This window comes from Pelobates fuscus, chromosome 11 (assembly GCF_036172605.1).
Source record: "Pelobates fuscus isolate aPelFus1 chromosome 11, aPelFus1.pri, whole genome shotgun sequence".
NCBI classification, from domain to species: domain Eukaryota; kingdom Metazoa; phylum Chordata; class Amphibia; order Anura; family Pelobatidae; genus Pelobates; species Pelobates fuscus.
Window position 1 is genome coordinate 138,252,007 of NC_086327.1, and position 27,634 is coordinate 138,279,640.

General features: G+C 40.5%; 1 protein-coding gene across 1 annotated transcript in view; it reads left to right on the top strand.

Annotated features, from left to right (window-relative positions):
- Nucleotides 1–27,634, top strand: part of LOC134577648 (beta-galactosidase-1-like protein 2) — a 68,359-nt gene that overhangs the window by 26,332 nt on the left and 14,393 nt on the right. Inside the window, exons 4-13 of the mRNA XM_063436506.1 lie at nucleotides 3,342–3,437; nucleotides 4,374–4,482; nucleotides 4,901–4,993; nucleotides 6,471–6,552; nucleotides 9,157–9,221; nucleotides 12,048–12,132; nucleotides 13,814–13,951; nucleotides 15,047–15,127; nucleotides 15,221–15,327; nucleotides 25,286–25,432. Coding sequence (XP_063292576.1) covers nucleotides 3,342–3,437; nucleotides 4,374–4,482; nucleotides 4,901–4,993; nucleotides 6,471–6,552; nucleotides 9,157–9,221; nucleotides 12,048–12,132; nucleotides 13,814–13,951; nucleotides 15,047–15,127; nucleotides 15,221–15,327; nucleotides 25,286–25,432 — 1,003 coding nt within the window. The remainder of the gene's footprint in view (nucleotides 1–3,341; nucleotides 3,438–4,373; nucleotides 4,483–4,900; nucleotides 4,994–6,470; nucleotides 6,553–9,156; nucleotides 9,222–12,047; nucleotides 12,133–13,813; nucleotides 13,952–15,046; nucleotides 15,128–15,220; nucleotides 15,328–25,285; nucleotides 25,433–27,634) is intronic.

Consider the following 27,634-nt stretch of genomic DNA (forward strand, 5'->3'; position numbering starts at 1 on the left):
ATGCAGTTTTTCCCTGTATTCTTAATCTGACAGAGGCAGCCCGGCAATTGGTCCTGACTGCGAATTCAGCATCACCTATTGATACCTGAAACCAATTTTAATGTTTTTATGCTAAATGTGAATTTATATTATGATAAATTATTTGATATTATCCACATTCATAAAAATAATTTAAGAATAAAAACATAAAAATACAATATCTGCTGGTATACGTCACTGTAACATTAATTGAAACTAATTTAAACGTAAAGAAAAGAATGACTGAGCTGATCATTTCACTGACGTTGAGTGTAATATTTGTATTGTATATTGCTGGTTTCAGCTTGTAATATTTAGCATATTTTGAAGAGACACTCTAAGCACCATAACCACTATAGCTTGTTGTATTATTACTGGTCGTTGTAGTAGTTATGGTGTCGTAATCATTTTTTTTTCTCATTATTTGATGTAGGTGCCAGCCATGACACTGTAAAACTGTTAAATACTATTGACGCCTAAAGACTTTTTGTATCATAAAAACTACAGTAAGCATAAGTGGTTATGGTGCTCACAGTCCTCTTTTTTGCTGTCACTAAAGGGACACCATAGGCACCATAACCACTGTATATAATTAAAGTGATTATGGTGCCTGGTGTCCCATGGCATTATTGCCCTTTTCAATGTTAGTGGCAAACGATGAATAATTACTACTGATCTTTACTTTTAACTATTTCTATGTTTACATTTACCTTTTAAAGTCCATCACACAGCTCCCAAATCATGCTTACACAGCCGGTATCACACATTGTCCTCACAGCTTTTATACATATACGTCTTTAACCCCTTAAGGACCAAACTTCTGGAATAAAAAGGAATCATGACATGTCACACGTCATGTGTCCTTAAGGGGTTAAACATGTATAACTCCCTTCAGAGGCGGCTCTAGATTTTGAGGCCTTAGGCGAAACTCAAACATAAGGCCCCGCTAACACCAAAAGTAAAAAATAAATAAAAAATAGGGTTGCATTTTTTGTGACCGGATTAGAGGCATTAATGTGACAGGATAAGTGTGGCAGGGTTGGGGGGAGAGTGTGACAGAGTGTGAGAAGGTGAGTGTGACAGAATTTTAATTTGACCTGCTGAGTGTGACAGAGCAAGGGCAGGGGTAGTTTAACAATATTAGGAGTGGTTAATGTGAGTGTGGATGCGTAAAGGGGCTGACAGTGTAGGGGGGGATGACCGTGTGTGGGCAGGCTGATTGTGTGAGAGTATGGTGATACTACATTGTGGGGCATGACAGTGTGTGTGAGGGGGTGATACTGTGAGAGAAGGGGGGTGATAGTGTGTGAGAAGGGGGTTGATACTGTGTGGGACGGAGGGGTGATACTGTGTGGTGGAAATATTGTGAGGGAGGGGTTAACACTGTGGGGGGATACTGTGTTGAAGGTGGTTGATGGTGTGAGTGCTATACTGGGAGGCAGGGGGGGTAATACTGTGTGGGGTATACTGGGAGGGAGGGGGGTAATACTGTGTGGGGTATACTGGGAGGGAGGGGGGTAATACTGTGTGGGGTATACTGGGAGGGAGGGGGGTAATACTGTGTGGGGTATACTGGGAGGGAGGGGGGTAATACTGTGTGGGGTATACTGGGAGGGAGGGGGGTAATACTGTGTGGGGTATACTGGGAGGGAGGGGGGTAATACTGTGTGGGGTATACTGGGAGGGAGGGGGGTAATACTGTGTGGGGTATACTGGGAGGGAGGGGGATAATACTGTGTGGGGTATACTGGGAGGGAGGGGGATAATACTGTGTGGGGTATACTGGGAGGGAGGGGGATAATACTGTGTGGGGTATACTGGGAGGGAGGGGGGTAATACTGTGGGGATACTGGGAGGGAGGGGGTAATACTGTGTGGGGGATACTGGGAGGGAGGGGGGTAATACTGTGTGGGGGATACTGGGAGGGAGGGGATAATACTGTGTGGGAAGGGGGAGGGTTAATGCGGGGGGGGGAGAGAGGGTTAATGCTGGGGGGAATACTGGGAGGGAGAGGGTTAATGCTCGGGGGGGATACTGGGAGTGGAGAGTTAATGCTCGGTGGGAATATTGGGAGAGAGAGGCTTAATGCAGGGGGTGGGAATACTGGGAGAGATAGGCTTAATGCAGGGGGTGGGAATACTGAGAGGGAGAGGCTTAATGCTCTGGGGGGGGGGGGGATACTAGGAGAGGGAGTGGGTTAATGCTGGGGTGAGGGGGAGAAATACTGGGAGGGAGTGATTCAATACCTTGTTTCTCTTCCTGGTGGTCCGGTGGCCATAGGCGCCGGTCTGCAGCTCCGCAGTGTGCAGAGCTGCAGACCATGTATATCGCGAGATCTCGTCAGGACAATGCCGTGGTAACTCGCGGCAACGCTCTGATTGCTAGATATGCCGCCGGGCCCCCTCCTGGTGTCGGGTGCTCAGTCAGTGACCGAGGACCTGATACAGTCTGCCCTAAGGTGGTTTAGGCGGCAGTGAGGCCTTAGGTGGCCGCCTAAACTGCCTAATTAGAGAGCCGCCTCTGACTCCCTTCATATACATCACACACATATCCGACACTAAACAAATCTATATACCCCGATTACATACATACAACTATCACATATACTGTTTTTCCACGAAAATAGGACATCTCCCCCCCCAAAAAGCTGATGCTTATTTTCTAGGGATGCGTGCACTATAAGCCCTACCCCGAAAATAAACCCTAGTCACTAGTTCGCTAATCTTTGTTCGGGGCATTTTCCCTGAGCATAGATTTGCAGGATTCCATTCGCTAGTGAACTGGTCTGATTCCCCTGAACGTAGACCTGCTTTCTTGCACATACTTGCTACCGTTTTCCCCCGAAACAATAAATTACCCGAAAATAAGCCCTAGTGTGTTTTTCGGGGGCAAAAATTAATATAAGAACCGGTTTTATTTTAGTGGAAAACGGTATCTTTCACACACACAACTAATGTACACAGTCCATACCTCCCAATATTTCAAATGGACAAAGAGGGACACTACTATTTTAGGGGTGTGACCACTAAAATCAGAAATGTTAGGTGACTTACTAATAACAATTTATTCAAATAAAATGTAACTTCGATGAAAAACAATGTATCTTATTTACACAGACTTATTTCTAAACACGTAAATTGTAGTTTAAAGACACATTACTGGGGGTGTTATTGCTTGTATTGGGTTTAGCTGTGGGCTGTAAATAGATTTGCTTAATCCCTAACTTCACAGACTGCAGACCCAATAAACATGTGTGAGGGATATATTGAGTAGCCTTATTTTTGTGATCAGCTTGTAATCTGGTTTCTTCTAAATTTCCCTAGAGGTTTTCTAGATATGGCAGATGAAGTTGGACTCTGGGTTATTTTGCGCCCTGGACCATACATATGCTCTGAGTGGGACCTTGGAGGTTTGCCGAGGTGAGAAGTAGTGTCTACATTTATCCAAACGCTATTTACCATGGACCACTGTTCATAGCTCATCTGAGTTAATTGACAATGGATAGCTATAGATAAAATGTACCTGACTATATTTTAAACTACATATACAGGGATATAATTTCTAATTAGTGGGATAATACCTTCTTGATCCAAGGAGATATCTGACTGCCATTCTGGGGTCAAGAAGGATTTTTTCCTAGTTTGTTGCAAAATTGTAAATGCTTCAGAGTGGATTTCTTGCCTTCTTTTGGATCAACAGCAAAAAGAAATGTGAGAAAGGCTGTCTCTTTTCAGCTATGTAACTATATGCATTTAGGTAAGATGGATAATTAAAATGTGGGACTCTATTTTCGTTGACTAATTTCCTTGTGGTCAAAAGAGGTTGTAGAGATGAGGAAGGAGACGAGGAAAGAATACTAGAGGGGAAGTAAGTGGTGAGAGAGTAAAGATTGCTGTTTGGGGAGACAGGAGCAAATGTGTGGTGGTTCGGAAGGGCTGGTGATAAAATGCTGATGTAGGAGCGGAAGTGGTGGCTCTTGGGCTCTTGGGAGGTTTTATAAAAAAATGAAGATGAGACGGGATAAACCATACTGTGGGCGGGCAGTTTTATTTTGTTTGACTCTGTTTGTTATTAAGTTGTGTGTCACAAGTCGTGTAAACTAATAGCACTGTATAAATACATAGACTGTTCTTGCGTAATTCTAGTGCAAAGTCCAAAAAGTGGAGTCACTAGGGACATTGTATTAGTTTCCACGGTGACTTTTACTCTTTATTCAAAGCTCCCGTAGCTATTAATATCTTTATTCATGCATAGGGGGTAGAAAGTAGCAAACTATGGTTAGTGGTCAGATGGAGGGGAAATGCTGGTATAAGCTCAGTATTTGATCCAGTATCTTAAAGGCATTTCTTTACCAGCTGGTTATTACGAGACAAGAACATGCAGCTACGAACAACGTATAGCGGCTTCACAGAGGCAACCGAGGCTTTTTTTGATGAATTGATCCCGAAGGTGATCTGGCATCAGGTAGGTTCTCAGGTGCAGTAATTATCAGTCTCAGTCCACCTGACGCTGAATTGATCACAGGAGTCAGGAACACAGTCTGACACATTTGCCGCGGAGGGCAACTGCTCCCAACACACTCAACAAGCCCCACATTAATCAACAGTCCTCGTCTAGCATGCTTAGTACTGCGGTATGATTATTTCAGCATGGCTGCAGTTTGCACATCCCTGGAGGTAGTTGAGAAACCGCTGGAAAGCCATTATACACCTTCCAGCTGCAATAAAACAAGTTCAAAAGGATCCAACTGGTTTACGTTGATTAATTCCCCTGAATTCAGTTCTTTAGATCTAAACTTTGCGCACCAGTTTTCCACTCTCTGCAGCTCATTGGTTGGTGGATAAACTGCTAACTCGGTAACCTTTGTGCTTTATATCTGCAGTACTCAAGGGGCGGACCAATAATCGCAGTTCAGGTGGAGAATGAGTATGGCTCTTACGCTAAGGACGCCAACTACATGGAATTTATAAAGACCGTAAGTGCAGACGTGGGCTGCGAGACCCTTTTATTAATCCATGACATATACTGGGGCTTACGGACTAAACTTTAGGCGACAATATAGTCAGACCTTGGTTATTTTAACTGAAATCTTGCAATTTAGTTTTTCATTCACGACAATTCTGTGTTTAGTGAATTAACCTCAAAGTGTGATGTGATTTCCTGTGTAGTGCACCATATGAAACATAATCAGGTTATTTACTAAACCATGAACAGTTGGGATTTGCAAACATCTCTCCACCTGTATGTTTCCATCTCAGCTATATTGGTTTTACAAATTGCCATCAGTTTTAGTTTGAGTAACCCTGATGTAAGTTAAATATCCAATCTGGAACAAAGGCCTAAATTGGGAAATGTTTTGGAATAAATTATTTGTTTCCCCCTTTGAATTCTGTATGCTCTCTGTCGCCTGTAATCGGAAGCCTGGCACAAGGGAATTGCTGAGTTAATCGTAGTTTTTCTGGTGTTAGACAATCAGGTGAGCTGTATTGGCTTCCTCTCGGCTGCAGGTTCAGTTTGCTCAGTTTATGGACGATAGTTATTCAGAACACTTTTGTATAAATGACTAATTACACTATAAATCCTTTTTAATGTCCTATAGAAAATTGACAGCTATTAAAAAGCTAAAAAATGTGCTTGCTAAATTCTGGGGTCTTGAAAAGTATTTACAGCAGGGGCAGCCACAAAACGTACCCAGGGTGTTAAAGATAATAGGGCTTCTTAGATAAAACACTGGATTGTAGATAAGAGAAAACTGATATTTCAAAATGTTGGCTAAAACTGTTTGAAATAAAAAAACGCTAAATGTAAGATTTGTTTTTACTTTTTTTTCTATTTTGCCATTCAGTTTTCAGTTAATTACAGTTCACTGACTATTTTGAGCACAGACCGTGATACATTATGATATAAAATAATTATTTGTGTAGTGCTGTTATCAGCGGTGATACCTTAATTCTTCAGAATCACTCCTGCCCTTCAAAGCGCATATCCCACTTTATAATATTGTAAATTATTAGGGTTAATGCACTAAACATTATAAATCGCACACAAAATCACTAAATTCAAACCAAAGTATCCAAGCTGTGATTTTAGCAGTTTTACAAATCGGAGTTTTATTATTTATTTATTTTTTCAATTAAGTATAGGTCACTGTAGGTGAACAACCCCTATGGTAGTTTATTCACTAAAATGGAAATTGAGGAGAAGTTACAGGGTATATGCAAGTTTTAGGCACAAGTAGTTAAGCTGTTAAAGTAGCCGAGTTTGAGAATTTTTCCAAACCGGTTATTTCATTTAATTAGTGTATAAACAGAAGTCACTAGGTTTCAGGTGTGATTGCATGGCTGAGATAATCTCTGTATAATGGTTGGCAGCATTCACTGTGTGCTCTCAGCTCGTCTGTACAGGTCACTCTCTGTTCTAATAACAAGACCCTCTGTGTCTTCGCACACCAGGCCCTTGTCCGCAGAGGGATCGAGGAACTTTTACTAACGTCTGACAACAAAGATGGTCTCAGTTCCGGGACAGTAGAAGGAGGTAATTCGAAGCCTTGTTGTGTTGATTTTGTACAGAGAGAAATTTTATGACATTACATTTAAAATTTACTTTCAAGAATGTTTTAGGCTTTTTTGCTAAACTGGGAACCCAAGAGAGATGGCAAAGTAATTGCACATTTAGATCAAATTATTATTATTATTTTTGCCTGAAATATGCAATTCTGCTGTCGGTTCTTATAGTTAACGGTTTAGTGAATAAACCCCTTGTGTTTTTGACATTTAATAAAGTATTTATCTCATTAAACATTGTTCATGTTTGTGGCTTTAAAAAGTAGCAAACAGAAGTGTAAATAAAGATGGTTTTATCAGAGTCCGTACAGATGTTTAACCCCTTAAGGACACATGACATGTGTGACATGTCATGATTCCCTTTTATTCCAGAAGTTTGGCCCTTAAGGGGTTAATCAGCAATTGGATAAATACTTCCAAAAACATAACATACAGGGATATAATTTCTAATTAGTGGGGTAATAGCTGCTTGATCCAAGGAGACATCTGACTGCTATTTTGGGGTCAAGAAGGAATTTTTTCCTAGTTTGTTGCAAAATTGGAAGCGCTTCAGACTGGGATTTTTGCTTTCTTTTGGATCAACAGCAAAAACATGTGAGGAAGGCTGAACTTGGACGCAAGTCTCTTTTCAGCTATGTAACTATGTAATTCTAAGTCTAACAGCACGTAACCTTTTATATATAACAATAAATACATTGATCCTGGAAAGGTAAATTTCTGTATGCTAATCTAAGTATCACCAGCTGGACAGGTTAGTCATGGTGAGTAAAAGAACACACCACACTTTTATTTTTTTATTTTAATTTTGTAAGCCTCCATTTAACCCTTCCAACCTAAGTAAATCCCTGTTTTGCTGTAGTTTTTTTTTTGAGTATTACAGCTGTTATCTTATAACCGCAGCCTCCAGAATTCCTCGCTGTTCCCATGTAGCACTGCTTATTGGATAATCTAAGAATCACTAGATATAGTTAAGTGAGTTACTTCTTGGTTGATGGTAGCTCACTGCAGAATATCGATTTATTTATTATAAATTACTGGCATTCAAACAGCGTCAGCATATTTCTCAGCGCTGTACTATTAGGGGAGAACGTACAATATACACAGACCGATACAAAAGGTGGCCCAGTGACCTGAGATCTAGCCATTGAAGCTCTTTAATACAAAGTGCAGTTAGAGAGCCCATGAGCTTGCAAGCGTATAGTGGGAATTTGGGACAATAGGTAGCAGGAGGAATTTGGAAGTGATGGATAAATGAAGCTATAGTAACAAATTATAATACAGTAACAACGTTATAATAAGAGGTGGATTATTTTCCAAGCTTCAGTCAGTATCTGGAAGTTGCAGGGAGAGGAGTAATGGAGAGATTCCGTAGTGCTTGTATCTGGATGTGTGATGTGTCATTTATTGTCTTTACATATATATTGTATATAGTGAAATTCATTAAACAGACAGAATGGGTCACTGCAGCGTGGACTGTCCCTAAACTTGTCTAGGCTGACACCTGTTTCCTGTTTTTAATAAGCATGCCAATACTCCACCTCTTGCAGTCCCACAATGCAATGCAAGTCCAACTACTTACCTGCACAGGGGAGACCTGATATATGTTGTAGAACTACATTCCCCATGATAAGTTGCCAGGTTTTATCTAGATAGCTGGAGTTTTGTCAGGATCTTTCTGAATCTGCCAATCATGTGTCTGGCAGAGTGGCCTTCAGCCAGGTAATCCGATCCTGTGTCAGGGAATGAGTGGGCTAGTGACTATCAGCAGGTACGCCAGGCTTGTGCCAGTGGCAATGAGACCAATCAGCCAATCTTGTTAGTTTGTTGCAGCAAGAATAATGTTTGGATAGAGAACTGGGTCATGTACAGTAACAGTAGGGCCTTGCCATTGTAATCAAAAGTCTTTACCACTAGATGTAGCTGTTTGACCTACATTGAACCTCATCTATATGTGTGTGTGTGTATATAGACCTCTCATTACTTGAAACAAACACAGAATCAGCATTTCACAGTGAATAATTCATCCTCTGGTTAACTCCACAAATCTCACTTCCTATTCCACACATTAATACAATGCATCTATGGTAGAGTTAACAACTGTTATTAATGATTTGTCATGTTTGGAAGTAAAACCCGAGAAGAAGAGATCCTACTGGTGGTATTTAACCGTCCATGGGAAAGGTGTAAGACACACACTGTCCTCCTCCTTGTAAACTAATCACTTCATTAAACAAGGTGCCAGCACTCTGTTTAAATGGCACAGAGAGCCAGAAGGGGACATCATGACAGCTGGCATGTTTGTATTACCTGTGTCTGTTTTATGTTTTCAGGATTAATGACCGACAGTCTCAAACCCATTCAGCCAAAATAACCAAGCAGCGACTATACCACAGAGATTGGAGAATTTGTTTCCATTCATTTTCTATTTAGTTTTTTTCAGTTCACTACAAATCACTGTTTAGTTAATAAACCCCCGGTGCAGTTTTAGAAGATTTAAAAGGGTTAAGACCATTGTAGATTGTGCCGTGTATGCTGTTTGTTCATTACTTGTTTTTCTTTTGTTTAACTCTTACAGTTCTGGCCACAATCAACTTCCAAAAGATTGAACCCATTCTCTTCTCCTATCTGGACTCCATCCAGGTAATATACAGCAAACACATGTACGGTATGCTTTATAAAAATAAAAAATATCTATTCATATAGAATGGACCAGCATCCTCATCCGCACTGATTGAAACAATCTGTAAAATTCATTGCTTATATTTTAGCGCATGATTGAAATTCAGTATTGTACATTCAGTGTCTGCTATTTACTCACATTACTTTACTACTGAGTTCTCTTCATTACACCATACCAACGGCTGTATGTGGGTATACTGCCCACCTGTAGTAAATTCTGTGACTTGGCTGAAACCAGGCATCTATTTCAAAGGGCACTGCAGATATACCGTATGTGTATCCCGTGTGCCCAGTGCCCTACCTAGCTCTTTCTACCCTCTACATTCTGTCCAGGAGCCCTGCATGCACTGATCCTAACAGGCCTCCGTACAGAACAGGAGTGGGAGGCGGTTTATGTGATTTATAGTCCCTCTGCATAAGATATAGGCACGGTACCAGAACTCCAATGGAGAAATGTGTTTCTCAGACAGCTGAGGACCAGCCAGGAGTGTCAGTGAAAGTCAGTAGGGTTTATTGTAGAACATTTTCTTTTGGAATACAAATTCTGGTAATGAAAGTGTTAAACAAAACAGGACCCAGTCCCGATCTGTCTCCAAATTGTGGATCATGTTTCTGTGTTCCATTGCTGTTACGATGAGATGACCTGATTATTCACTATGTCACATTAATCAGCTATATAACCACAAAATGGGTTTTGTCATGCTAATTATGTACGGCTCATTTTACTGCAAGCACTCAATCTGTAAGCTGCACAGGGCAAGATATGTTGATATTTAAGGAGCTCCATATTACAGCTATGCAACCGCTCAATGGCTTTTAATTACACAGAGAAGGACCTTCTCTAATTACAGTGTACTTTATCCTGCAGCAAACTTCTGAATAAATTCCCTTTATAACCTGCTCTTAACTAGATAGCACAAATCAAAATAAAACAGAATGTTACAAAGCACTTGACAAAATACCATCGGTGATATTTCAATAGAAAGCAGGTTAATTCAAGGAATAGACGACATCACCATTGTGTGCCATTTTCAAAGCTCATTTAAAATATACAATCTGCATCATTGTAGTGAACTAAAATGTAATATTCGGTGCCTTGCAGAAGTATTTAGATCACTTAAAAATGATCATTATTGCCGAATTATAAATGATTCACTCACAAATGCCCAAACAACATTTATTACAAACTTTCCTGCTCTAAAACTACATTTTAAACTCAAACTTGCATATTTCTGAGTAGATATTTAAAAGAAAAACTGAAATATGCTTCTTGCTTAGGTATTCAAACCCCTTATATTAAAGGGTTGCTCCAAGTAATTTGAAGTGGTTGTGGTGTCTGGGGTCTGTATGTGTAGTATTGTGCTATGAAACGCAGCAAAAGTTTAACCCCTCTGCTGCTGGTGTAACTCCAGCTTCAGCAGTGTCTTTGGGGCATCATTTGCCATCCCGGAACAAGAATTCTGTGTGTAGTGGGTGTCTGATTTCAGCATTTCCTCTTGGAAGATTTGCTCCAGGTGCTTCAGGTTGATTGGCTGGTATTTGTAGAATACAATTTTCAAATAGTGCCAAGGATTCTCAGCTGGACTGAGATTCTGATTATTAGGATTTATAAAGCGCCCACATATTCAGCGTGCATTACAATGATAGAATCTGAAGATATTTACATACAGAATGTTACAAGACCAGAGGTGAAACGAGCTTACAATCTGAGATCTGCGATTCCTTCAGTTCTGCAGCCGGATTAGTGATCCTTATCCAGCGGGGGACTTTTATCTAAATACAAATGTTCGTTAGATGAATGTCACACCGGTTGATGCAAATTGCCACGTACATTTTATTGTCTTTGGCGGATTCTTTTTTTGGCGCTTTTAGAGCAGAAAACCAATGTCATCTTAAAATAATTATTTTTGAGTTGAAAGACTTTCAGACAATGTATCACACAGAAGAAAAGTTTGGTATTTCGTCTGTATTTCAGTAAAATTAGAGAATTGGTCCAAGGCATTTTATTTAGTACAAGATGACTATGAAGAGTGTCACCAGTAAATCATTCTGCCAATTTGAGAAGCAGCCATTGTTTCATTGCTGTAAAACTCTCGGTAATATGACCTGGAATAACTTCACCCAGTCGTCAGAGCTGCAAACACTCTCTGTCTGTACACCGGTACACACATACATCCACATTGAATTTAGGTGAATACAAAAAAACTCATTGGCTAAATTTAAACCAAAATAGAATTCCTTCCAACACCGGCGTCCTGTGAAGTGGGATGCTGGTAGGAGGGGTAAATGGGGGCCAGTGCCAATGAAGTGATTTGCATCATTAGCTCCACCCAGCCCCTCTGGGAGGCAGCCCCACCGGGAAATAGGGTGATCCTGTCCGCAGTATTGGTGGTGCCTCCACCTCCAGGGAAAAATGAGAAGTAGGACAGGACCCGGGATCGGGGCAGTTGGGAGGATGTATTTAAAAATTCTTTAATACTCCCATATTCGCAGCTTAGACTATTTTTGGCCTGTTTTATTTTCATTTATTTATTCATTTTTTAATTCAAATTCATCACAATTTGTGGTTTAGTCAGTAAATATTCAGGCCATTCCTTGGCTCCTCTCATTTTAAAAACTGCAAGTTCCATAAATATATTTAAATATATTTTAATTCTTAACGTGGCCATATTAAGATATTCAAGCATTACATAAAACTACAGAACAATCCTTAATGTTAATGTAGAGTATTTCGAGCTTGTAAGGGTGATGGGATTTCACTAGTTCACTTTTCATTTCTATACACAGAATAACAAACCTGTCCTGGTGATGGAGTATTGGACAGGGTGGTTCGATCACTGGGGAGGGGACCACCATGTCTTTGATGTTGATCGTGAGTAGTTCTTCGTGTTTGCATGTCTCATTTCCTTTCCATTTCCTACAGGGAGAATTTAAAGTGAATTTTGAATTTGAGGTCAAATACTCAAACTGGCAAAAAAAAAATCACAAGTCCGTATTGCTCCCTGCACAGCATTTTAGGTCTGAAATGTAAAATTCACTTGCATAACCCTCTTTTTTTATTGGTCACATCAACTTAAAAACAGGTCGTAAGAGACGCAGGGATTCAACAAAAGTTTAAAGGACAACTGTCATCAACTTTTCACTCAAATTTTTAAAAGGTTTATTACATTTAATGAAATTTTATATTTTCTTTAATTATGTATATTGATTTTTAACATTTAAAGGACCGCTCTAGTGCCAGGAAAACATACTTGTTTTCCTGGCACTAGAGTGCCCTGAGGGTGCCCCCACCCTCAGGGTCCCCCTCCCGCCCGGCTCTGGAAAGGGGAAAAGGGGTAAAACTTACCTTTTTCCAGCGCTGGGCGGGGAGATCTCTGCCTCCGATCCTCCTCCGTTCCGCCCCGTCGGCTGAATGCGCACGCGCGGCAAGAGCTGTGCGCGCATTCATCCATGCGCATAGGAAAGCATTTACAATGCTTTCCTATGGACGCTTGCGTGCTCTCACTGTGATTTTCACAGTGAGAATCATGCAAGCGCCTCTAGCGGCTGTCAATGAGACAGCCACTAGAGGATTTGGGGGAAGGCTTAACCCATTAATAAACATAGCAGTTTCTCTGAAACTGCCATGTTTATAAAAAAAATGGGTTAACCCTAGCTGGACCTGGCACCCAGACCACTTCATTAAGCTGAAGTGGTCTGGGTGCCTAGAGTGGTCCTTTAAATTTTTTAGAAAAAGTACTTTTTTTTTTTATTTTGCTTAGCAGTAAAGTTGGATCAGACTCTTCTATTATCTGATCAACTGCTGCTCAACCTAGCTTGCCTGCAGCAGCAGATTCACATAGAGCAGCCAGGAAGTTAGGTTGAGGAGTGATTGATCAGATAACAGTAGAGTGTGACCGAACATGGCTGCTTAGCCAAGTAAAAAGTTAACTTTTCTCAAAAAATTTATATACATCATTTTTTTATTTATTTATTTGTTTTTCTTTTTATTAAAGGGACGATCCAAGCCCCTAAAGTACTTTAGTTTGCTGAAGTGCTTTATGTGTGAAGAATGTGTTCTCTTTTATTCATTTTACGAAAAGTGCAGATTTTAATATAAATTGGCACTTTTCTAAATGAATCTTAGTTACACCCCCCTGGCTGTCAATCAGACAAGCGGTCCTGTTACTTCCTGGTTTGGTTAGCTCATTGGAGCTAAACTCGAGAGGCAGCAATTATCTAGAGCACCTGTCTTGCAAAGACTTCTTATTGGATGCTCATGGAAAGCACACTAAATCTTTATGGTTTGCCCTATGTGTAGGCCCCAATGAAGTATACCATTATGGAAGTAACAAGGCAGTCTATATAAAATTCCAGCCAAGTTTTATTTCATGTGATCATTAATGTATTTATTCATAGGCCCTTTCAGTGGGTGGGGGGTGGCTACTGATACAGTTTTCTGCACAGTAATCAAGGAGTTCAGTGGATTAACTATTAGATATATGTAGACCATAATCATTTATAAGTGTCTCTAAACCCTGGGCATTGAATGTTTTCTTTCTATATCCTCCCAGAGATGATGACGACTGTCTCAGAAGTTCTGAAAAAAGGCGCCTCCATTAATCTTTACATGTTTCATGGTGGAACCAACTTTGGCTTCATGAGTGGAGCTCTGCACTTTCACGAGTATCGTTCTGATGTTACCAGCTACGGTGAGTTCCTGTATATAGGAGAATGGAGAAATATCCATCTTGAGAAGTTGGTCAATGAATATTAAACAGAATGCCCTGTATAGGTCATTGGCATAATTCAAGATTTAAAGGGACACTATGGGCAGCAGTTTAACTTAAGTGCATTTGATAGGTTTGTCCTTATACTGTCCGTGTTCAAAAAAGATTTAGCAGATTTCTGCAGCATTCCCCTGAACTCTAGCCATGAACCCTCTGATCGCAAAACAACTTCCTTATTAGATGTATTCAGAGTGCATACTCAACTCAGCCAATGAGAGATCAATGTGAGCTGAGCAGCTGTCTTGACATCGCCACCACAGCCAATCACTGTCCTCCTATTATCTGTATGGCTTTTGAAAGCTGTGCTGTGGTGAAGGGGGCAAATAATAACGACCGTGATTGGCTCCGAAGCAGAGTGATGTCAGTAGCTCAGCTCCTGAGTTCGTACTTAGAATACATCTAATAAGGAAACTGCTTTGTGAAAAGAGGGAGTGTGACTAAAGGTACAGGGTTTTGTTATAGAAAGCAGCAAAGCCTTTTTCTTTTTAAAGCAAAACTAATGATATTTGAAGGTGAAGAAATTACAGCACCAATATCTGGGCAAAATGTATCAAATACAGTACACTCAAGTTGTGTTGGTTCACAGGGCTATAAATGGAATGTCCTTTTAATGCATCTTTAATGTTGAATTGTTGAAGTATAGACGTAGTAGTGCGGGACTCCTTCATGCCTGGGTCATTTTACATTATCGGCTCTGCCCTGGAGTTCCCGATCATCTTATCCAACAAATATGATTTGTCTTCATCACCGGAGTTACACGGAAATCTGCAAGTTCTGCTGTGTTCACTTCTGATTTTGTGGGGCCTTGTGGATTGAACACTGAGCCTGGCAGCCATCTGTAGACACTGCACATTGAAAACAACAGTTCTCTGTAAACTGAACCTTGAATTAAACTTTGCTGCTTTCTGTAGATATAACACTGGCATAACGTAGCATTGATTTTAAAGGACACCTAAAGATCAAGATATCACAGAGCAGTGTGTTATACTCTCTAATGAAATGATCCTTCCTTGTTAGATTATGACGCCCCATTATCCGAGGCTGGCGACTACACTTCAAAATATTACAAGTTACGAGATCTGTTAAGCAAGTTTCATGGTAATTTATCATCAAAATTATTACATGAAATGTCTATTGGCTAATGTATTATATGAGCTTGCAGTAACAGATCTCTTGTCTTTGATTGTACAGTGGATCCACTTCCTCCTGTTCCCCCTCTAATCCCCAAAGCCACGTACGGTGCCGTGGAGCTGAAACGCTGTATATCTCTATGGGATGTTTTGATATCTACAGGAGAGGTATGGGAATCAGTAAATAAGGATTATTGGCCCTTTGTTGTCTAGAAATCCAATTTAATTCAATGACAACCCTTTCTCAATTATGTTATTGCTGATAATTTCTTTTTTTTATGTATTTCTCTTTATTAAATTATTTGTCTTGAGACATTTTGTACAAATATACATACAGTAAAACAATGGTTCTGTTTAGAATCAAACATAAAAATATTCATACCATAGTCATAGAAAGATATATTTTTTTTTTTTCCTCTTTTCCTTTCGCTTTCTCTTTTTTTTTTATATTCTTATATCTATACAATTACATTACTTTTGTTTAACTTGACACTTTACTCTTTGCATCAACAGTATAGACATTCTTGTTTTGCATACATTGTTCATCTTATCTATGATTAATCCACATTCACACAAACTTCAACATACATTGAAACATAAAATGGGTTATCTCATGATCTTCAAATTATTAATCTTTGTTTTCCTCTTTAGCTTTCTATATGGTTTATATCTACTATAAGGGTATTATATATCTCTCTTACTGAGTTTTTTTTTATTAGCATTATGCCAGATTATTCCTTTTTCCATCTCAAATTGATTCAGAATTTGGCCCTTTAAATGATGCATATTTGGAATATCTGTTTTCTTCCATGATCTTGCAATCAGGAGCTTTGCCATAAAACAAACAATGTATAACTAGTATTTCATTTTTTTTATCTAGCTTGTTTTTGTAAATATGTAATAAAGCTGTTTCTGGTGAAAAATTTAGATGAATATTACTTATCTCAGCTATTATTTTATAAGTAAGGTCCCATATTGGTTGGATTCTATGGCAGCTCCACCATATGTGTATCATAGAGCCGTCTAAGTTAAAACATCTCCAACAATTAGGAGGATTAGTTTGACATATCTTGTTTAATCTCCTTGGAACCATATACCATCTATAGCTGACTTTAATAAAGTTTTCCAATATATTTAAGCAATGGAGATGTTTTTTAATTTTTAGAAATGCAAGGCACCACGAATTAAAGTCAACTTCGGTATCAAAATCTCGTTCCCATTTTTTAAAAGCTGTGGGGATGTTTGGTTGCTTTATAGAGTTTAACAAATCAAGTATTAGGGAATATTTCCTTTTCGTAGTTTCTATGGATAGAATCTTTCTAAGTAGATTTCCTTTATCCCCATTATATTTTATAAGATGCATCTTTAGGAAACTCTTAATACGCAAGTAATTAAAAATTTCTCTGGGGGGTAAGGCTAGTCTTGTCCTTAGAGTGGGGTAGTCTTCTAAATGATCGTTGTCATATATATCTTTAATACAGATATCAGAGTTATCGTACCACTTTTCCAAACTTCTATCATCCATAATATTTTCCACCATTTTCAGAGATTTAGTATCTGGGATTAAATCAACTATTCCCAATTTCTTTTTTATAGTATACCATTCATTTATTGTATGTGACATAATCTTGGTTTTAAATTCTGGTATGCTAACCCTTTTACCAATATTTGCCCAGAGTATGTTTCTATGTTAGACATCTCCTCTCTGTATAGTTCTAATTCATACCACGCTTGTTCTTTACAATCTGCAGCTTGTAAATTTAAGGCATGTGACATCATAATTGCTTGATAAGTATTTATTATTAATGGGTATCCCAGACCTCCCCGATAAGCTTTATTCGCTAATGTTATTGAGTTGATTCTGGGTTTCTTGCCCCTCCATAAAAAGTCTGTAAAACTTCTCTGTATTAAATTTAACCAGTGTAATGGGATCTTAAGAGGGATCATGCGGAACAGATAGATCCATTTTGGGACTATATAAGCCCTAATCGTGTTAATTCTGCCCCACCATGATATTTCATGAAACCTCCATTCCCTAAGCAATCTATTCATTTCTTTTAGTTGATTTAAAAAATTAATTTCCATTAAGCGAGCAACTTCAGATGTTAACAAAATGCCTAAATATGGAAGCTGTGTAATTGACCAGTTGAATTAATAATTTTGTCTTAACGTTTGTAACTGTGATTTCCCTATGTTTATAGTTAAGGCTAATGTTTTATTTATATTCATTTTGAAGTTGGAGACCTCGCCATATAATGTTATCTCCTGCAATAACAGTGGTAGCGAGTGTTCTTGTTCTGTAATAGTCAATATAACGTCATCTGCATATAGACAGATTTTAAGTTGTTCATTTGGGATAGAAATCCCTTTTATACCTATACTTTGTCTAATTATGCATGCTAAGGGTTCCACTGAAATAACCTAAAAAAGCGGTGAGAGTGGACAGCCCTGTCTCGTGCCGTTAAGAATTTTGAACCATTCAGATCTTAAGTCCTTTAAGAGATCCCTTTCTACATACCTCAAAACAGAATGCACCTGTCATGGTTGATTATATATTTCCTACCTGTTCTATGTTAAATTTTGTATATATTGTATATTAATATTGTTTTTGTATTTTATTGTACACTAACTGTAACAATGCAATGATTTGTGGACCCAGGACATACTTGAAAACGAGAGAAATCTCAATGTATCTTTCCTGGTAAAATATTTTATAAATAAATAAGTCTCTACCTACAATTCTAGCTGACGGCTCCGGGTACAAAGCCTCCACTGCCCCCGTAAACCAACCTTCAAAAACCATTTTTAACATGGTTTGTTTTAGAAAATCCCAGCTGACCCTGTCGAAAGCTTTTTCGGCATCAATCGACAGGGTCAGCAGGGGCACCTCAGTTGTTTGGGCCCAGTCCATTATCTCTATCATTCTTCTAGTATTGTTATTGGATTGTCTCCCTGCTACAAAACCTATCTGGTCCTTGTGTATAATTTCTGGCAACACTGCTTGGAGTCTATTTGCCAAAATTGCTGAATAAAGTTTAACATCAGCATTTATTAATGATATTGGGCGATAATTTGATAATTCTGATAATTCTGCTCTTAAAAAAATCTGCTGAAGCATGGCCTGCTTTTGATATTTCATTAAATGTATCTGTTAACACTGGAATAATTTGAAGTTTAAAGTTTTTATAAAATTGATTAGTTCCGTCAGGACCCGGAGCTTTTTGTTTTGCTAAATTCTTAATTGCCCGTTCTAATTCTTCTGTTGTAAATGGCTTATTTAAATAATTTTTCTAGTCAATAGAGATTTTCGGCATTTTTATCTTAAATATCTTTCCATGGCTGTTATTGGAGGATTTAAGTTTAAATTATATAGTTTGCCATATAACTTCCTAAATGTCTAGGCTATATCTTCAGGTTTTGTAATATTCTCACCTCCTACTATCTTCTTTTTTGTCAATCTCTTTTTATTGAAATTTTGTTTTTTCATACCCTTGCGGGTCAAGAATATTTGAACTGTACATCAAACATAATCATGAAAACATAGTACGGCATGAACAATAGCATTTAAACGAAATCATGTACTAGAGAATGTGGGCCTGCAATGGTATGTTATCGTGAGTGTGTGAATTGCCTCGGGAGAATGGGTGAGTAACCATAGTATGTGTGTAGTAACCCTATCGGGTTCTGAGTTATGGACTTCTTCTATGTATACCCAGGGCCCAGGGGGGCCTGGGGGGGGGGGGTACGTAGGTTTGGAGCGGTCGCTCCCTCTTGTCAGTGGGGGGGATGAGGTGAGCTAGGAGTGGTTCAAGGCCAGCAGATTATGTGTAGTTATAACTGTGCAACGTAGAACATGTGTGGTAAGGTCTCTGTTGTTGGAGTCAGGCCTCAGTAGTAGGTCGCTTGTCAGTGGCCTGGTTGGGTGCGGGTATGCCCAAAGCGTGGCAGAATGTCGGGAACTCCTCAAGTGTGGAGAGTTTGTGGATAGTTCCGTGTCTAGTGACCACCAGGAATCTGGGTGACCTCCAGTGGTATTCTATCCCTGCTCCTCTGAGGGTGCTGGTGACTTGGTTCAGCGATCTGCGCCATTGTAGCGTGGCTCTGGTGAGGTCTTGGTAGATTTTAAGCTGTGCGCCTTCAAATGTGAGTGGCGTCTTGCCCCGGAGAGCAGTCATCAGGATTCTTTTGTCTTGGGAGGCAGCACAGCGGACAATCACGTCTCGGGCCAAGCTTGGGGCTGTCCTGCCCGAAGGTGGCAGGCGGTATATCCCATCCGTGTTAAATTTCTTGGCCTGTGTGGGTGGCAGGATGGCGGCCACGAGGCGTCTCAGGTAGTGAGGTAATTCGTCTGAGGAGACGTCGTCTGGTACTCCTCTTATTTTTATGTGGTTTTGCCTTGTCCTGTCGTCGAGGGCGATATAGTGGAGGGAGAGTGCTTGCTGTTGATTCTGGAGTGCCAGTACTGTGTCCTGCAAGGTTGTCAGTCCCTGTTTGATGTTAGCAACATCGTTCTCTGTGGCCTGAACCCTGACATCTATAGCCTGCACGTCAGATTTAATGGCTGCTATGCTGGTCGCCAGGAGGTTTTTTATTTCCCCAATTAGGTGTTGGAAGTCCCGCTGGGTGACTGGGGCAGACCCATCAGTGGTTCCCCCTGGTGTAGGTACCTGTTCTGGGGATTGGGCATGTGGGCTGGGACCCCTGAGTACCTTCATGGTGTCCTGCTCCGCTGCTCCCGCCATTTTGGCTGGCGGCCTGTGTTGTTGCAGCATGGTGCTGATATCCCTGGACCCTGAAGCCGTCTCCGGTGGGGGTTTCTGGGACCGGTGGCCCATTTCTGCCCGAGTGGGTGAGGGTGCTATATAGGAATCGTCCCCTGCTGAATCCTCTGGCTGATCGAGGCCGTCGAGGAATTCCGTCCAATCGAGGGCTGCAGCCGGCTTGTAGGCCGCGGGTCTGCGCTTCCGGCGGTTACCCCGTGCCGGGCACACAAACGGCATGGGAGGTTGTAGGGGAGAGTACCGATGGTGCCCCTGGTCAGGAGTGGGTAAGTTGGGGGTTTTATTCCCCACTTGTTGGTTTTTTTTTCAGGTTGCGGTCGGGAGCCTTGCTGAGGTGCGACCGCTCCGGCTCGTGGTCAGGCTCCGCCCCCCTCCTACTATTATATTATAAATTTTTCTTTCCAAATTTTGTTTTTTTAGTCTATTTGTTAACATAGAGTCTACTTTGTTGTTTTTGTAATACAATTTTACTTTCAATTTTTTTAAATTTCGTTGAATTCTAGCCTCGATTAACTTATTTATATTTGTTTCGCAGATCTTAATCTTTTCTAATCTTTCTCTTGAAAAATTACTTTTATTCAAAGTTGATAAATTATAATATTCAATATACATGTCTGATAATTTAACCTCTCTTTTTGTTTTATGTTGACTTATCAACTTAATCCAATACCCTCTTATCACTGTTTTAAATGTACACCAAAGGCATTCTTTAGTGATCTCATCTGTTGAATTTTCTTTAAAAAATAAATCAATCAAATTGGTCATATGATCGATATTTGACTTTACTTCTAAGAGGCTATCGTCTAGTCTCCATAATGGTGGAATTTCTTTTATTCCTTCTGCAACTTCAATTAATATTAAATCATGGTCAGACCACGTGTTCTCTTTTATATTAACTGAGATTAGAAATTTAGAAAAATTTATATTTCCAAGAATCAAATCAATTCTTGCCGCTGAGCCGTAGGGGACAGATCTGTGAGCATAGTTTTTCTCATTGGGATGCAACAATCTCCAGCAATCAATTAAATCAAATTTATTCACTAATTTGTTCATTTCTTTAGCCTGCTTTGCTAAATGTTGGTAATTTTTTTGATTTATACCCAGTTGTTTATCCATAATGGGGTCAAGTATACAGTTGAAATCCCCTGCTACTACTACTTTCCCTTTTTTCACCTGTTCAATTAATCTCAAGATCCTAGTTAATATAATAACCTGATCGGGTGTTTATTAGGTAAGTATACATTTACAAGTGTATACATTACCCCATTTAACAGGCCAACCAAGATTATAAATCTACCTTCCAAATCTGCATTTTGATATTGGCACTCAAATACTGTATCCTTAGAAAAAATAAGATATTCCGCTTTTTTTTTTCTTTCTTTTGTTGGGATGCATTATAAATTATTGGAATTTTTTTATAGTGCCATAAACATTTGTAAATTGCTAAGGAATGAGTCTCCTGACTAAATCCCACTTTAACATTCTCTCTGGTCATTACATCATATGGAAAGCCTCTTTTAACGTGAGAGTTTAAGCCTTGCGCATTTATGGAAATTAATCTAATCATATATCGTTTTATATATTAAACCGCTTGTTTAACCCAAATCATTCGGACATACTTTAAACATACAATAACATTTATCTCAGTCATTACCCCAAAAATACTCAACATTCTCTTGGATAACCGGATGTGATCCAAGGTCTGGGTACCTTCTTGTGTACCCTATGGGGGAAGACAACCCAACCCGCATAATTTCAATAGATAAATAAGACAATATTTCCATTGAATTGAATTTCAGTTATTATGATAACAATGTCTTATTATTTTATTGAATAGTTTATTTGCCAAGTGATAATATGACATCCATCGCCTTGCAGATTTGGCACCTACATTGCCACATCATAAAAATATCCAATTTGGGATGAAAAGAAACAAATAAACCCAAATACCCTAGTTAAAAATCCACAACACCACTTGTATTTTTTGTTTCTTGTTCTTTTTGATCTGCATTTGGCCAATCACTTCTATTTATATAACTGAAATTCAATTCAGACATGAATGCCTAATTTTACACAACCCTATCGCAAGTGAGCCCCATTGAGTATAAATATATATATATCCAAAAAGGCCTGCACTCATGGACAGCTATCCTATTAACAATATACATACAATATCCCACAAACGTGTACATCGCTCACATTTTTGTAAATAATTTAATTATATCTTTTCATGTGACAACACTGAAGAAATGACACTATGCTACAATGTAAATTAGCAAGTGTATAGCCGGGATAACAGGGTAAGTTTGCTTTTCCCTTTAAAATAACTCACCACGCAGCCATTAAAGTCTAAACGGTTGGCAACAAAAGTGAGTACACCCCCAAGTGGAAATGTCCAAATTGGGCCCAATTAGCCATTTTCCCTCCGTGGTGTCATGTGACTCAGTGTTACAAGGTCTCAGGTGTGAATGGGGAGCAGGTGTGTTAAATTTGGTGTTATTGCTCTCACACTCTCTCATACTGGTCACTGGAAGTTCAACATGGCACCTCATGGCAAAGAACTCTCTGAGGATCTGAAAAAAAGAATTGCTGCTCTACATAAAGATGGCCTAAGCTATAAGAAGATTGCCAAGACCCTGAAACTGAGCTGCAGCATGGTGGGCAAAACCATACAGCGGTTTCACGGGACAGGTTCCACTTAGAACAGGCCTCTCCATGGTCGACCAAAGAAGTTGAGTGCACGTGCTCAGCGTCTTATCCAGAGGTTGTCTTTGGGAAATAGACGTATGAATGCTGCCAGCATTGCTGCAGAGATTGATGGGGTGGGGGTCAGCCTGTCAGTGCTCAGACCATACGCCGCACACTGCATCAAATTGGTCTGCATGGCTGTCGCCCCAGAAGGAAGCCTCTTCTAAAGATGATGCACAAGAAAGCCCGCAAACAATTTGCTGAAGACAAGCTGACTAAGGACATGGATAACTGGAACCGATGAGACCAAGATAAACGTATTTGGTTCAGATGGTCAAGCGTGTGTTGCGGCAACCAGGTGAGGAGTACAAAGACAAGTGTGTCTTGCCTACAGTCAAGCATGGTGGTGGGAGTGTCATGGTTTGGGCCTGCATGAGTGCTGCTGGCACTGGGGAGCTACCGTTCATTGAGGGAACCATGAATGACAACATGTACTGTGACATACTGAAGCAGAGCATGATCCCCTTCCCCTCGGAGACTGGGCTGCAGGGCAGTATTCCAACATGATAAAAACCCCAAACACACCTCCAAAACGACCACTGCCTTGCTAAAGAAGGTGAAGGTAAAGGTGATGGACTGGCCAAGCATGTCTCCAGACCTAAACCGTATTGAGCATCTGTGGGGCATCCTCAAATGGAAGGTGGGGGAGCGCAAGGTTTCTAACATCCACCAACTCTGTGATGTCTTCATGGAGGAGTGGAAGAGTACTCCAGTGGCAACCTGTGAAGCTCTGGTGAACACCATGCCCCTCAGGGTTAAGGCAGTGCTGGAAAATAATGGTGGCCACACAAAATATTGCCCTTTGGGCCCAATTTGGACATTTCCACTTAGGGGTGTACTTACTTTTTTTGCCAGTGGTTTAGACATTGATGGCTGTGTGTTGTTATTTTGAGAAGACTGCAAATGTACACTGCTTTACACTTACTACTTTACATTGCAGCAGAGTGCCATTTCTTCAGTGTTATCACATGAAAAGATATAATAAAATATTTACAAATATGTGAGGGGTGTACTCACTTTTGTGAGATACTGTATATAGCAATTTAGTATATATACCCACACAGAAACATGCATGAAATTCTTCTTAGGGGGTTTGTAACGGAGCTTCCTGTACCCCGACTGGGTTCCTCCGCCAAGGACCGCTTCCTAGCTGGAACAGGGGACAAACTGCAGCACTTCTGCCCACAGTTGCCGTGGCTTGACTGGGGTCCTGGAACTGCTCCCTCCAGGAGCCGAATGGGGAATTTGCTCTAGACACCTCCAGGCACTGGACGACACTCCTGGGAGCTCTAGTCCTTACAAGGACTTTCCCTGTTGAATCCTCCACACTGGAACAGTGATCAAAGAATAGCCCTTTCACCCTCCCAGTAACCAGACGACACATTATGCACTCCAAAGATGAAGTTTGAAATGATGATCCAGAGTTGCTGAGTCTCTCGTGCAGAGAGAACTTGCTAACATTTCGGTTCTGGGCAGATGCTTATTGGTGGGAACAGTCTGTTGCGCAATGGTATAGGTCAGCAATGGCTAACCTTGACACCATAAATTGTTTCTGGACTACATTTCCCATGCTGCTCAGCTAGCTTTCAGAGTCTAAAAGCCAGCTGAGCATCAAGGGAATGTAGTCCAGAAAAAATTATAAAAAAAAAAAATAGGCTAGCCATCACTGGCATAGGTTCTCTCTGTAATGGCACAAGTGATATAAAGTGAGTTTTGCCTTGTTTGGAAATTTATATAAATTTAATTGTCTGATCTTTAAATCGGGAAGTGGCAGAATGTGCGTTTTTCTGCAAGCCCTCCCCTTATTCTCAATCACGGACGTTCTCATCTGTGCCAGCGGAATGACCAATCTGGGGCTTCTCATTGAGAAGCTGTGCAGACCAGCCAGCCACCTGCATTTAGCTTCATGGAGCTAAACTAGACAGAAGACACAGCCCCTGACTGCATGATTGCCAGCCATGACGTTTTAACATTATAAAGTGAAAAAGGAACAACTCTTCAGGCATTAAGCTCTTCAGCAAGTTGGAGTTTGGAGTTTTCCTTTGATTTGCATCATATGCAGCCAGCGGATACCATGTGAATGTCTCTTATCACAAGCTCCATGAACATTAATGTGTGCATATGGCATGATAAAGCAACGCCCAAGCAAACCGTGCTTCTGCAGCACTTTCCAAGCAGAAATGCGAGCCCATATGTCAGCATGATGGTACCAACATGGAATACGGCTGCGGAGGTCAGTGTGTTACCCCAGTCAGTGCTTCAGTAGCATGCATTGGGGTGAGCGATTTATAAACTGCCACTTCCAGAGCTGTGACAATAAATTGCTCTTCATGGGGATCGAGACCCAGGCGTTCCGTTGTTTACAATATACAGTAAGATAATGTTTTATTATATTTATAAAGTGGAATGAGATAAATTGTGAACTTTATATATGCAAGAAAACTATTCGTACAAAGCATGCATTGTGTTTCAGGGTCATTGAACTTTTTTAATGAAATAAGCTGCTTGGTTGTTACAGGCAGTTTGAGTAATACTAATAGTGAGCTGCTGTCTGAATAAATGGAAAATCTAATTCCATTCTCTTTCTACATCCCCAGCCATCCAGATCAGAGGAGCCTATTAATATGGAAAATCTCCCAGTGAACGATGGGAACGGGCAATCCTATGGCTACACTTTGTACGAGGCCGTTATATATGGAGGAGGCAAATTCCACACCAACGGGAATGTCCGTGACAGAGCCCAGGTGAATTGCTACTTACCTTTAGTGCTATATTTGGGAGCAATAGATTGCACCGGACAGAAAGACACCAAAGGAAATTCCGTGTATGCATGTAATATTACAGGTTTGTCAGAGCAGATCTTTCATGCTGTCGATCTTCCCTGGATAACCAAGGTGTACAGGTGTGAATTCTCTATAAGGAATTATTTGAAGGGTACCGAAGCTCTTAAAAGCAAAAATCTTTGCCTGAAATACTCCATTTGCATTAATTAAAATGCAGGTTTCTTAACCCCTTAAGGACCAAACTTCTGGAATAGAAGGGAATCATGACATGTCACACAAGGGGTTAAACAATTACAAAGCATGCTATTCACCCTTATATATAGGCATGTGGCATCCTTTCACAGGATTTAACTCTGCTTTCTCTCAGTTGAATGTCTTAGGGCTTGAAAGCTCAGCATTTACCTGGGGTGATGGGTACCCACAATTTGCTTACATATTGGCCTTTCCTGTCATTTGTGTTTTAAAAGGGACACTTAAAGCCACATGACAGCTTATGTTATTTGCAAAGCTCATGGTACGATAGTTTCCCTTTCCTTGCCTCCTAGTTACATATAAATGGGCCATACATTTATACACACGTTTGTGTCACAGGCAGAAGTTAGGTTTCTCCCTAGCCGTACAAGTACTGACTCTGCGTTTAATGGTTTCTCCCTAGCCGTACAAGTACTGACTCTGCGTTTAATGGTTTCTCCCTAGCCGTACAAGTACTGACTCTGCGTTTAATGGTTTCTCCCTAGCCTTACAAGTACTGACTCTGCGTTCAATGGTTTCTCCCTAGCCGTACAAGTACTGACTCTGCGTTTAATGGTTTCTCCCTAGCCATACAAGTACTGACTCTGCGTTTAATGGTTTCTCCCTAGCCGTACAAGTACTGACTCTGCGTTTAATGGTTTCTCCCTAGCTGTACAAGTACTGACTCTGCGTTTAATGGTTTCTCCCTAGCCGTACAAGTACTGACTCTGCGTTTAATGGTTTCTCCCTAGCCGTACAAGTACTGACTCTGCGTTTAATGGTTTCTCCTTAGCCGTACAAGTACTGGCTCTGCGTTTAATGGTTTCTCCCTAGCCGTACAAGTACTGACTCTGCGTTTAATGGTTTCTCTCTAGCCGTACAAGTACTGACTCTGCGTTTAATGGTTTCTCCCTAGCCGTACAAGTACTGACTCTGCGTTTAATGGTTTCTCCCTAGCTGTACAAGTACTAACTCTGCGTTTAATGGTTTCTCCCTAGCCTTACAAGTACTGACTCTGCGTTCAATGGTTTCTCCCTAGCCGTACAAGTACTGACTCTGCGTTTAATGGTTTCTCCCTAGCCGTACAAGTACTGACTCTGCATTTAATGGTTTCTCCCTAGCTGTACAAGTACTAACTCTGCGTTTAATGGTTTCTCCCCAGCCGTACAAGTACTGACTCTGCGTTTAATGGTTTCTCCCTAGCTGTACAAGTACTGACTCTGCGTTTAATGGTTTCTCCCTAGCTGTACAAGTACTGACTCTGCGTTTAATGGTTTCTCCCTAGCTGTACAAGTACTAACTCTGCGTTTAATGGTTTCTCCCCAGCCTTACAAGTACTGACTCTGCGTTTAATGGTTTCTCCCTAGCCGTACAAGTACTGACTCTGCATTTAATGGTTTCTCCCTAGCTGTACAAGTACTAACTCTGCGTTTAATGGTTTCTCCCTAGCCGTACAAGTACTGACTCTGCGTTTAATGGTTTCTCCCTAGCCGTACAAGTACTGACTCTGCGTTTAATGGTTTCTCCTTAGCCGTACAAGTACTGACTCTGCGTTTAATGGTTTCTCCTTAGCCGTACAAGTACTGACTCTGCGTTTAATGGTTTCTCCCTAGCCGTACAAGTACTGACTCTGCGTCGGTTTCTCCCTAGCTGTACAAGTACTGACTCTGCGTTTAATGGTTTCTCCCTAGCCGTACAAGTACTGACTCTGCGTTTAATGGTTTCTCCCTAGCCGTACAAGTACTGACTCTGCGTTTAATGGTTTCTCCCTAGCCGTACAAGTACTGACTCTGCGTTTAATGGTTTCTCCCTAGCCGTACAAGTACTGACTCTGCGTTTAATGGTTTCTCCCCAGCCGTACAAGTACTGACTCTGCGTTTAATGGTTTCTCCCTAGCCGTACAAGTACTGACTCTGCGTTTAATGGTTTCTC